The sequence below is a fragment of the Malaya genurostris genome, chromosome 3 (genome assembly GCF_030247185.1).
Source record: "Malaya genurostris strain Urasoe2022 chromosome 3, Malgen_1.1, whole genome shotgun sequence".
Taxonomy (NCBI): Eukaryota; Metazoa; Arthropoda; class Insecta; order Diptera; family Culicidae; genus Malaya; species Malaya genurostris.
In genome coordinates this window covers 151,574,429-151,587,364 of record NC_080572.1, presented here as the reverse complement: position 1 = coordinate 151,587,364, position 12,936 = coordinate 151,574,429, and the positions used below count along the sequence as shown (strand labels likewise).

At 36.8% G+C, this 12,936-nt stretch overlaps 2 protein-coding genes across 2 annotated transcripts in view; both read right to left on the bottom strand.

Annotated features, from left to right (window-relative positions):
• Positions 1–12,936, bottom strand: part of LOC131438106 (plexin-B) — a 438,124-nt gene that overhangs the window by 186,041 nt on the left and 239,147 nt on the right. The gene's annotated exons all lie outside the window — the stretch shown is intronic.
• LOC131438108 (small ribosomal subunit protein eS19A-like) lies at positions 618–3,478 on the bottom strand. The gene is given in 2 exon segments (XM_058607915.1): positions 618–3,109; positions 3,112–3,478. Coding segments are annotated over 2 exon segments (468 nt in total). The 5' UTR covers positions 3,437–3,478; the 3' UTR covers positions 618–2,966.

Here is a 12,936-nt window from a genome sequence, read left to right as displayed (position 1 = left end):
GTTGGAATCAAAAGATGTCCAAGTCTTCCTCTTCAAGTAACGGGAAGAACCAATCGCTAATGATGACACGGTACCGCTCGCCATTGACCGTGGCGGCGGCTCCTGCCTCATTTTCTAAGAAAAAAAACCCAATGATGCGGCCAGACAAAAATCCGCACCAAACCGTCACTCTCTGAGATCGGCTTCTCCATGATGACGTGCGGGTTTTCCGTCACCAGATGCGAAAATTTTGCTTATTAACATACCCGCCGAGATGAAAATGTGCCTCATCCGAGAAGATGATTTTTTGCACATATTCCGCAACATTACCATAATTTTGGAAGTAAAACTGCACTATTTTCACGCGGTCCTCAAGCGTACACACAACCATTTTCGTTCAGCGGAAGGATACAATTAAGTTTCTGTCAAATCAGAAGTGACATTTAGGTTACCAATGTCGAAATAACCGCTAGTTCAAAAATAAATGTTAGATGGCGGACCCTGTAGATTTCCAATGTCTTTGGTACTTTATTTTCATTTACAAATATCAACAAAAGCGAGTAATATCTACTCAAATTTTTCGAGGAGCATATTTACCCAATATGTCGTAATACCCGTTGTACTCAATTTTGGGTAGGTATGGTTTTTACGAAACAGTGCGACTTTTGATCCAATTCTTTAGAACTATAAGTAAGCGTGCTCATTATCTTGACACACAAATAAAAATTCACATTCGAATCACTGGAAAAATCACGTAAAATAATTCCAAATGTCAAATTGAATATTATACGTGACGAAAATGAATGTTATGCGAACATCCCCTAAAATAAATAGTGTGTTATCAGTTCGTTTACGTGAATTGACCAAAGAATCAAACAACGTACGTGTATTCCCGATGTGAAAAATTCAATTTTGAACATGGTGAACAGTGAGTCCTTCAAGTGTAAGTAGTTTGAACATTCGAAGGAAATTTTTTTGGCCACAATTTTTTACTACAAAGCAAAATGAATTATGATTTTGATTTAAATTAATCTGTCAACTATGCCCGTTTTATAAGCCTCACAAACCCACACCCACGATGTTATCGGTAGCTGGTGGTTTTTACAGCCATTGAACCGGTGGAACCCTCAACGAGTGAACACGGTGAAAATTTCACGAGAAAAGATTTTCGCCCTTACTTTTGCGACTCCACGTTGTCACGCATCGAGATTTTCACTTGTAGTCCAGTGAAAAGAAACGAAAATTAACTAGCAATATAGCACAACTTGCTGTGCCATCAATTGGTGACATTTAAAGTGAGGTGACACCACCCAGAAGTGCAGAATAATAAGAACTTCTATGCAGATTTTCTGAAATAAATGTTCATGTTTTTATGGTAAGAATCCCAATGATTTTTATGAAAATTTTGAAAATCTCTAACCAATATTTAAAATAACAGTTTTCTGGTATCTGAATGTGATATGAGTACTACACTACATTTTATATACTGCCCATACTTGCATATCAGTCCCATATGGGAAATCGGCATGTTGAGAAAAAGACGATCAAAAGTTTATTTCCGATTTTTTTTTATTTATTGTGCTCCCTATTGCTGGTCCCGGGTTGGCGGTTCAATGCATAGGACGCTGGTCTTACAAGCCAGCTGTCGTATGTTCGAGCCCCGACCTGGAAGGATTCTTAGTGTCATTCATAGTACTAGCCATGCAATGATTCTGTACGCTAAGAATCGGCTGCGAAGTCTGTTGAAACAGAAAGGCCAAATTCCACGAAAGGAATGTAATGCCAAGACTTTGATTTGCTCCCTAATGCTAAATCTTGGTATTATTACATGAAATATCGGTAATACACCTTTGCTGTTCCAATATTGCAACAAATGAAATTATTGAAATTTTGCACTGAATGGTACTGATATGCGGGTACTTTAGCATATGGGACACAGAAATGAGTTGATATTTTTTTTATATTTTACTGAACAAACCCTCAACTTTCATTGCAATTTCTGAGAGTATATTGAGGAAAGACTCCATACCTCAAGCTAACTCAAAATTGGCGAAAATCGATATGAGACTGATATGCGAGTATGGGCAGTACATGAATCAAATAATTTTTACTGGATTGTGCATTAAACAGCTTTAAAATGGCAGTCCATTAAAACCTACGTGAAAAGTAGATTCCGACTGCAACATCATAGAGCTAAGGCAGTGTGTCTTATTAAATATGTTATAAACAAAGTAGGGCGGGAAATATTCACATAACTATTCATGAAGAAAAAAATGTTTTTTTCTGGAAAAAGATGCCAGTTGATAGGTCTGGTCCTAAGCGCGAATGTCAAAACCCCTTGAATCAAATTGATTATTTTTCGGAAGAACTGTTTTGCAATGAAAAAATCTCGTCAACGTGTAAACATATTTATCTGAAGTACAAATGGTCGGGTAATCGATCCGAAAAAAAAATTTACCCGTACCCGACCCGTACCCGAGTGAGCGGTAAATTTTTTTACCCGTACCCGACCCGTACCCGAGTGAGTAGTAAAATTTTTTACCCGTACCCGACCCGTACCCGATTGAAAATAAAAATTTTTACCCGTACCCGACCAAAAACCCGTCGGGTACGGGTACGGGTCGGATTTCGGGTAAAATACCCGATACCCGACCATCTCTAATAAGCACCCCGCCTCCAATAGTTTTTGAGTTATTTAAGGGGCTGCGATCGGTACGGAAGACTTCGTAGTTGGATCCAAAACCTTGAACGGATAGCGTACAATCACTGAACCACGTCTCAGAAAGAGCGATGATGTCGAAGCAATCATCCGAGTAAGCCAGCAAATAGTCGTTGATGTGCATGTTCATGCCTCCAACGTTCTGGTAGTACAAGACTGATTAGTTCGAAGAATAGTTCTATGAATAGCTAGCCTTAAAAAAAGGCTGATTAATTTCTTAGTCACTCTACTCTTATACTCTTACATCTTTAAGTGTAAACAATGTAGTTTAAGCCAGTACAATGGTGGCAGCTTCCTTTTTCAAGGCTGCCCGCTGTTTGCTAATAATCTGAGCGGCAATGCGGTCCAAATCACGCTGGCCCTGACTGGTTAATTTGCGACCACCTTCTGGATGTTTTTCGATTAATTTGATTGTTCCAGTGCTTGAACAGCTTTTCGGGTAGCACTACCATCAGCACGACAGAAATGTGATGGACGAACACCGTTACGCTGACGACCTCCATAGATACGAGTTATCGAACCAACACCCGATGGACTTTGATGATATAATCGTCGCAAAATCGAGGCACACCGCACGTAGAACCAGTCCGGATCTGTGGGGGCAAGTTCCTTGTACTTAGCAGTTTTGATCAGATCAATATAATCGGGAACCTTCAATTTGCCGGATTTCTTTAGAAAAAGCGCAACGCCCTGGACAACTTTGTCCTGATCGACGTCTTTAACAGTGATTCCTGGCATCTTGGCTTGTACGTAAAACCGGAAACTCTAATATCACTCTTTGTATAACTTAGTCACTCTAATATCACTCTTTGTATCACTTAGTCACTCTAATATCACTCTTTGTATAGCCTTGGGGAAGGTTGACTAATTAAAAAGACTGTTAGTGATTCAGGCAGCCTTGAAAAAGACTGAAGCTTTGAATCAATGAAACTTTAGGTAGCCAGAAAAAATTTCCAGGAGCCAAGAGCTATACGCGTGCGGTGCGAACGACTGTTCAACACCGACTAACGGAGAAACCTGTTGATATCTCAAGCTAATAGATTATCAAGAATAAAGGAATAATAATAATAACTATAATAATAATATTATTAATAAAAATAATAATAATAATAATAATAATAATAATAATAATAATAATAATAATAATAATAAGATTAATAATAATAATAATAATAATAATAATAATAATAATAATCATAATCATAATAATAATACATGTTTTATGCTGCTAATTTATGCTGTTTAGCTTGACTTAAATATGCAAAAGTAACAGAAACTCTGGTTCGTTTCGTTTGTTAGATTTCGTTTAATTGGTTTCATCGAAATAGAGCATGAGATAGTAAGTATAGGTTTAACTACGTTCAAAACTGTTCCAATTGGTTGGTCATATTTGTTGGTACGAAACGAACCAACTTCGGCTATTCCGTTCATCTGAATCCGGTTTCGGAAGAATTGGAAATAGTGATTAAAACTGCAAAAAGGATCTCACTCATTTATCTTGGAGATAGCCAAATCGATTTTCACAAAAAGTCAAAAGAAAAGTCTTACAGTTTCGTACGGAATTCCTAATTTGTTGTGGATACCATTTTCGGTACCGGAACTACAGGTAAACTGGATTTATAGAGTTTGTGAGATTAGGTCCGAACAAATTTTCCTATTTCTATTGAACAGTTGTTTTTGCGAATTTCACGGTTATATTTATTATTTTTTTATAATTTTTTTTTTAATCAGGCCAATTTGCGTACAAGCTTTACGTGGCCGAATGAGCCATGTTTTTATTAGATAAAATAATTTTTTACCGTTGGATCTCGTTGTCACCCTTTTTCTAGGGGGAGAGGAGCTTCCATTTTTATCTTGCGATGAGTGAGGGGCACTTTGTTCGTGGCTTGTCTCGTCCTCCATTGCCGCATCGGTGGTATCGTTGTTGGTTTCCGTTTTCTTTTTCGTTTTTCTTGTAATTCACATTCTTGGGTTGGTTGTTAGTTGCTGTAGACGCGCCTTGTTGTGCATTAATTGCAGTTGCTGGTGGGTTTGATGGTACAACAGGAGTACTGCGCTCACTAGTTTCCGTTGTTGGGCGGTTGTCCTTATTTTTGTTTGAAGATGTCCTTTTTGCAGTTTCAGTGCAAGGTTTGCCGTAGTGTGCAGGTTGTTCACAAAACTGACACGTAACCAGTTGATTTGCATACGTAATCAGTGTTTTACACGGATGTATCCCGTCATGATCACAAATGATGTAAGATGGTTTACGTAGTTGCATACGTACCACTCGCACGCCATTCCGGATACCCGGAAAAAAATTCCGCCATAATTCCCTTTCGATGGAAAGAACTTCACCGTACTGCGACATACTCTCCCGAACATACCCATCGCTGGTCTGCGGGGGAAAGTCATGCACGCGTACTTCTATGGCATTTTCCACCATGTACACAGGGATTTTATATTTAACATTGTCATGATCAATACGGTGCACCCCGTTATTAACCGAAGCAAATGCAATTGCATCTTTTTCACGTCTGAACATAATGTACACACAGTTAGACGCCTTGTTGAATTGAATCTCACTTTTATCAGTAACGTTTTAGATGCATTCGTTCCTTAAGCAAGATTTCAATTTCGGTTGCTGCTGGTCTAACTTTGCAGCGCTTGAAATCAATACAAAATTGAATTTGGCCTTGTAGGCCGAGTTTCAGGCTTTGTTAAATCGTATTTGCCCATTTCGTACACTCTATTGTTCACTACACTGTATTGTCTTTGTTTCTATCGTCTCGACCGTAAGCAATTGTCGACTGCACGAACTGGTTATATTTATGATGTAATGAGTAATATGAGAAAGGCATCATTACACCACTAGGTGGATTAAAATAGGTTTTATTCTTTATTTAACGATATATGCACTAAGGCACACTGCACTAGCTTTCAGTTATTCTATCAGTTTTTTTTTCTTGAAGAGAGAATGTAATCATTTTGACTGCTTTAGAGCACTTTAGGTTTTGGGCTCTCTAGTTTTGAGCACGCATCCAGGAAACAAGAACTACATGTATTTCGTAAAGAAATACTAGTTGTGATTGTATGAAATGGTCCACGTGAACCGTTATCTTCCAGAAACACACATCTCACACTTTCTGTTTGAAAATGACATCTGTGTCAAAGTTAGAGAAATCTAAGTACATTCAAACCTTTCCCGATTTGAGAGTGTATTTACACCTGATCAATCAGTTTCGCCGTCATTGCAATTTGTAAACATTAGTACCGATACCGAACCGGATCGGAAAGGTTTGAAAGCTCCTAAACGGTTTACAAGATGTCAATTTACTCCTATTCCTGATAACAATAGTCCTCTTTTTTAAATTAAATCTACCAGTTCAGGACGACTATTATATATTAATATTCATCCCAACTAGATCAAGATAATTAAAATTGGTGACCAATTCCAGTATTAGTCCTGTCCACTCCGAGATCGATCCAGATAACATGATAATTTTCATCTTTTTACTTTTAGAAGCGAACGATCGATCGATCTCAGTATGGTTCGACTTTGTCAATACGAAGTATAAATTGACTCCCACTCCCATCCGCCAAAGGGGGGTACGCGGTAGCTCATCATCCAAAGCCTTGGGCATTATAAACGCCATAATCGTATTGCAAACTTAACGCAATGTCGTTGTTGCCAAGGCTTCGGCCATGGAACCAAAAAATTTCATATGGATATACGGTGTTTGAATTGTGGTAAATCGCATTCGAAAAACGTTTGTCCAATGAATGAAACCACTGATAAATTTTCATGTTCAAATTGCGATGGAAATCATAAATCCAATTATTTGAAATGTCCTGTCAGGGAAAAACTTTAAACGCTCGTTTGCGTAGACAACAAGTCAAATCAACGACCTTAAATTTACAGAACATACCTGAATATCAAAAAAACGTTACAAATGCCACGCCTAATTTTTCTAAGACACTTATTTTTTCGAATTTAAAACAAAAAAGGTACGCCTTCCAATTCGTCTTCTAACGAAAACAATTTATTGACAGGTAGATCGACCTCGTCATCATCTTCTTCTAATGACAGTTATGCTTTTATAACAGGTAGCCAACTACCATTTAATTCTTCTATTGTAAACAAAACAAAAAAATAGAGGGTTGTATTCAAGTATTTCTAGGGTCTTCATAATTAATACAAAAATAAAGATGATAATGATGATGATACACTAAACTAAAAGTTAGATTCTTTCTTGATAATTGATTCTATTCAATTTTGATTCCTTTCCACAAATTTTAACATTGTTAAGTTTTTGAATAACGTCCTTTAACTAGAAGTCAATTATGATGAATTCAAAGTTACTTGAAAGCTCAATTTTAGATACAAACAACCTAAAGATTTAAACCTGAACAAATGAAACTATTTTAATTTAATGATAATAATTTTCGAGAAACGTAAATACTTATTAACATATTTTATAAACAGTTAATCGATCCAAGAGAAGATTTTATTTATTTGAACCAAAAATGTTGTACCAGTGAACTCAGTAATAGTGTAATTTTATCAATCATTCTTCAAAATCGTCGATAATCTTCGGAAAGTGTCGGTAAATAATATGGCAACAATACGAGGAAGAAAACATGTGAAACAGTCCGCATAAAATATTTATTTACTTACATTGATTCTCGCTTTGGCATATTAGGAATATACGGAATGGATACGCAACAAAACTCCGAAATTTTGTTCATATTTAATTTGATGAACACATGAGTGAACATTGTCATAGTTACAACGCGTGTAGCCATCAGACGCTTATTGTTTTGAAGCAAATAATATTTAAACTGAAACTGGCGGTTAACCAACTTCTACGAGGGTTCCTATTCAAACGATACATGTAAAATCGCAGGTAAACTTACCTTGAGTTTATCTTTGATGCTATATGATATTGCATCTAATTGTACTGTATATGTGAGCCTGTGGAACTCATTTATACTACTAAACCGAGGAGGCCGATTTTAGATAAGTTTCAGAATTTAATTTTGAATCTTTTGAAGCGTTTAATTCCTGTTCAGTTACATATAATGAAAAATAAGTATCTATGATTATCATCATCACACAACTTTATACTGAATTCATTTGCGCGCCACCGTTTTGTTCGTATGGGAATGGAGATTTAGGTATGCAAACCGATCCGTTGCCAAATTAAAACAGTTTTAAGATTACAATATTGAAGCTTTGGAATCATTTAGATGAGGAAAATCCATTAACAAATCATCGAGGAAAAAGCACTGCAAATTAGATCCGAAAAATCTATCGCCGATAATTCTAAATTGACCTGAAAGTTACCAGAGAACCAAAATAAAATACTCAAATTCAAATTCAATTTTTCAATGGTATACAATTGAAATATTCAAATGACGTTATCTCATTAGTTTAAGTTAAATGTTTCCCAATCGATTGGTTGTTGAATTATATAAATCTATCAACAAATGACTGAGTTATATGCGTTCAAAATGTTACACAATTAGTTTTGCATGTTTTAAATTGACACCCAGCCTCGGGAAGCGAAGTGTAAGGCATTTTTTATGGTAAAATCGACCAAAAATATGTTAAATACATGGGATATTTCAAAAGAATCGGTAACCACGCTGATTCGGTTCTTCAATAGCTAGATGATATATAAGATACTCAAGCGAACACAGTGTTGCGCAGACAACAGGAAATTTCACCAACACATAATGCAAAAGCGACAATCCAGCAACTGAACGCATATACAATCCAGTCATCAGCTCACTGGATGAGCTACTTGTTTCATTCACAGTCAAACATCAACTAGGCAAAGAAATATTGTGCAGCATATATTTATAGATTTCTCTTCATACTACCCACAACGATGCGGTGTTTTTTTATGCATGACGCAAAGCCTCCTACGCCGAACAAGAAGTTGACGTCATTTTGTACAACAGGGATTGGTGGATGAAAACATAGGTCGATTCCAACCATTTTTTCAATAATTGCTATTGAAATACTGAAACGACGTCGTTATACATGTTTAAGTTAAAAGTTTCCGAATTGATTAAAATCATCTAAAAGATCTGCGTTAAAAAAATATTCCAAGCATGGCGGGTATGACCTGCGCGCAAACTACGTACACATCAACTCTTTATATAAATGGACAGCAAAACGTTGCTACGCACGTTACCTTCAGAATGCTCAGAACAAATTGAAGTCTGATCCTAAATCTTTTTGGAAGTACGTAAACGACCAACGAAAAGAATCGAATTTGTCCTCGTCGATGGTATATGGGATAAGGGTTGGAACTAATCTAAATGAAATTTATCAACTGTTTTCCGAAAAGTTTTCCAGCGTTTTCTCCAATCAAGTGTTGTCACCGAACAAAATCGCCCAAGCAGCAATGAACGTTCCAGTATCACATCAGTTGTTGGATACTATCAGTGTTGACGAAGATTCAGTAAAAATGGCTATCGCCAAAATGAAATCTTCGAGCTCTTCCGGACCCGATGGTATTTCTGCAATCTTTGTGAAAAATGCTCCATCAGTTTAATTTCACCTATCTGCCAAATTTTTCGTTTATCGCTAACATCTGGGATCTTCCCTGATTCCTGGAAGTTTTCATACATGTTTCCAGTTCATAAAAAAGGAGACAAAAAAGACATCGACAACTACCGTGGAATTACCTCGCTCAGTGCTATTCCAAAGCTTTTCGAAATGGTGATACTTGAATCTATATTCAACCATTGTAGATGGTTTATTGCAGAAACACAACATGGGTTTATGCCGAAACGGTCTACGACTACCAATCTTTTGACCTTCACGACGTTTGTGACGGTTGCTATATCCTGCGGTTTATAAACTGACGTTATCTACACGGACCTTTCCGCTGCCTTTGACAAAATTAACCACGCCATTACTGTTGCTAAGTTAGACAGATTGGGATTCGGTTCTAACATGCTGCGTTGGTTTTTCTCATACCTTAATAATCGCCGATTAGCAATCAAGATAAATGACGCTGTATCCAAAGAGTTCATCGCTTCTTCTGGGATTCCACAAGGCAGCCATCTCGGACCTCTGATCTTCCTCCTGTATTTTAACGATGTGAATCTTTCTCTAAATTGTCCACGTTTATCTTTCGTTGATGATCTCAAGCTATTCCGAATAGTTCGAAGTAACGAGGATGCTGTTTTCCTCCAACACCAACTTGAAATTTTTTCCAAGTGGTGTGAGGTAAATTAAATGGCTTTGAACATTGATAAATGCTCAATCATCACGTTCACACGCAAAAAAGTTCCTATAAGATACAACTACTGCCTTGATGAAGTAGTGATCAACAGAACCACGTGTGTTAAGGATCTCGGTGTAATTCTAGACGCTCGTCGATTGTCTTTCAAGCAGCATATCAACTTTATTGTAGCAAAGGCATCTCGTAGTTTAGGATTTGTAATGAGAATAGCAAAACATTTCACAGACATTTACTGTTTAAAGTCTTTATATTGCTCACTTATTCGTACAACGCTCGAGTCCGCTCTACGATATGGAACCCATATTACCTTAACGACTCCTACCGAATAGAATCAATACAGCGCAGATTCGTTCGTTTTGCTCTTCGACAGCTACCTTGGAATAACCCTTACGAGCTGCCTAGCTACGAAAGCCGTGGATTATTGATTGGACTCGACACCCTTGGCATTCGACGTGAAACGTGCTATGTTGATCGCCGACATGTTGAACAACAAAATAGACTGCCCTGCACTCCTCAGCGAAATTTCTTTAAATGTACGCAGTAGAACTCTTCGGAATAACGTCTTTCTTCGATTGCCTCTTAGCCGTACGAATTATGGATATAACGGTGCTATTATTGGTCTACAAGGAACTTTCAATCGAGTATCTGCCGGATTCAATTTTCACATTACGCGTAGCAGAATTCAAACGATTTTTTTAAACATACTTAGAAATAGGAATAGTTTTTAATCATTGGGACTACACATTGTCTGTTGATTACATGTAAATAAATAAATAAATAAATCGATTGATTGTTAAATTATAACAATCCATCAACAAATGACCGAGTTATTAACGATTAAAATTATGATACAAAAAGGTTACGCGACTATTTTTGAAACTTTTAATTGACACCCGGCCCCATATAGTGAAGAGTAAGGCATTTTTAATGCCAAATCAGGGACGCCTTCCAGTTCGTCTTCTAACGAAAACAATTTATTAATAGGTAGATCGGTCAAGTCATCTTCTTCTAATGACAATTACACTAGCGTAACAGGGAGATATCTACCTACCAATATTCCTTCAATGCCATTCGCTTCTTTAAACGAAGTCGATTTAAACGATATAACGGATGATCTACCTACAAGATCAACTTTTTCAAACGATCAGCCGAATGAATTTGACTTCATCACTTTCTGAAGCATTTCAAGTGGAATGGCTATTTGCAAATGATATTATAATGAATTTGAAATTTAACAGTGATGTTAAATAATTATTCAAATATTTTAAATTGGAATGCTCGAGTTAAAATCGAGTGAAGATGAATTTTATAATATTCTCAAATTTCACAAAATTCATATTGCCATTGTGACAGAAACCAAATGTCAAATTTAAAAGCCACAGCTACATTATGTGGTTCGTCGATATTGTTGGAAATTACCAAATGAATATCGAAACACTTTTGGTAACAGGTTTGAAGATAAAAGGTAATTTATTCGAATTCAATTCGTCAAGTCTCTAAATACTAACAAAGTACATTATCGATATATAATTCATGTCATGCATTATATTAACACTGCCCTACTTATGATACACCGTCCTACTTGACATTAATATATACCCTATATTAATGTGTTTACATACAGCGTGTAAGTCTACCTAAAGGCGAATGTCACATTGAAGCTTTCACTATAAAGCTTTCATAACATAGTTTCATCACAGGCGGTAATTGTATAGAGCTTTCATTGAATGTCAAATTGTATGTTTACAATCGAATGCTGTGCAATCATTTATATTGCTTCGCATTGTATATTTCAACACTTCCCCGCAATTTGAACATTCAATACACTTAAAAACTTTCTATGGTTTTAGGTAACCCCTAAATGAAAGCATCTGCTGGTTGCTCGACTTTCGCGATGAACCTCAGTTTCAGTTTTTCCCTTCTTGATGAGTTCACGGATGAAGAAACATTTGATGTCCAAGTTTTTCATCCTTTGATGTGATCTTGGCTCCTGCCCGATGTTTATACATGGAATACTGTCCTCCATTATAACGAATGGCTCTATGACTACATCCAATTCGTAGAGAAGTTGATTTAACCACGCAACTTCTTTCGTATCTGAACAAAGCGCTATCAGTTCGGGTTGTAGATAAGCTGACTGTTGGTTGCCGTTTCGTTAACCACGAAACTTAATTACCGTATAATCGAAACACGTATCCTGAAACAGATTTCCTCTCATTAGGATCATTTCATAGTCTGCATTCACAAATCCTATGAAGTCAGGATAACCATTTTTGGTTAAATAAATAAACGAAAGGTATTGTAGACATCCTAGCAGTTCCCTAAATGGTTCTTCTGTGATTTTTGCCTCAGATAGTACAGTATAGCTACTACTGCAGAGTAATCCCAGTACTAAGTGGGAAACTTCTTCTCTGTCTTGATTCCACGTAATGAATTCCCTCCATTTTCGTCATCTCGGCTTTCAGTTTGAATTTTACATCTGCTTTCAAAATCACTTTTTCCAAGTGTTTCTCATTGATCTTCTTTGATGAGTGTTCCATCATCTTCTCAATCATCGCTGACTAAATATTCAACATTATTCCTAGTGACACAACTTCATATCTTCACTATGCGATTTTTTTTTTGTTTCAATTATAGAGGCTTTAACATCTTAGGTCATTCGCCTCTTCGGACCAGAAAAACTTTCTGACCCTATGTGCGGGATTGGGAATCGAACCCAGGCGGGCTGCGTGAAAGGCATCGACTATCCCATCACGCTATACCCGTCCCCACTATGCGATTTTTGTATTTTTTACAACTACTTAAATAATGTTAAATGTTCACCAGATAGTTTTCTCTCATTAAACGTGTATGCTGGTTCCATTTCACGAAACTATGAATTGGATAACTTACAAATATAATATTTGTTGGTAGGCATCCAAAGACTCTTTAATGATTCAGTTTCGGTTGTTTTTCGTACGTATGTCTTTCGAAGTTAGATTGATTCCCTCAACCATT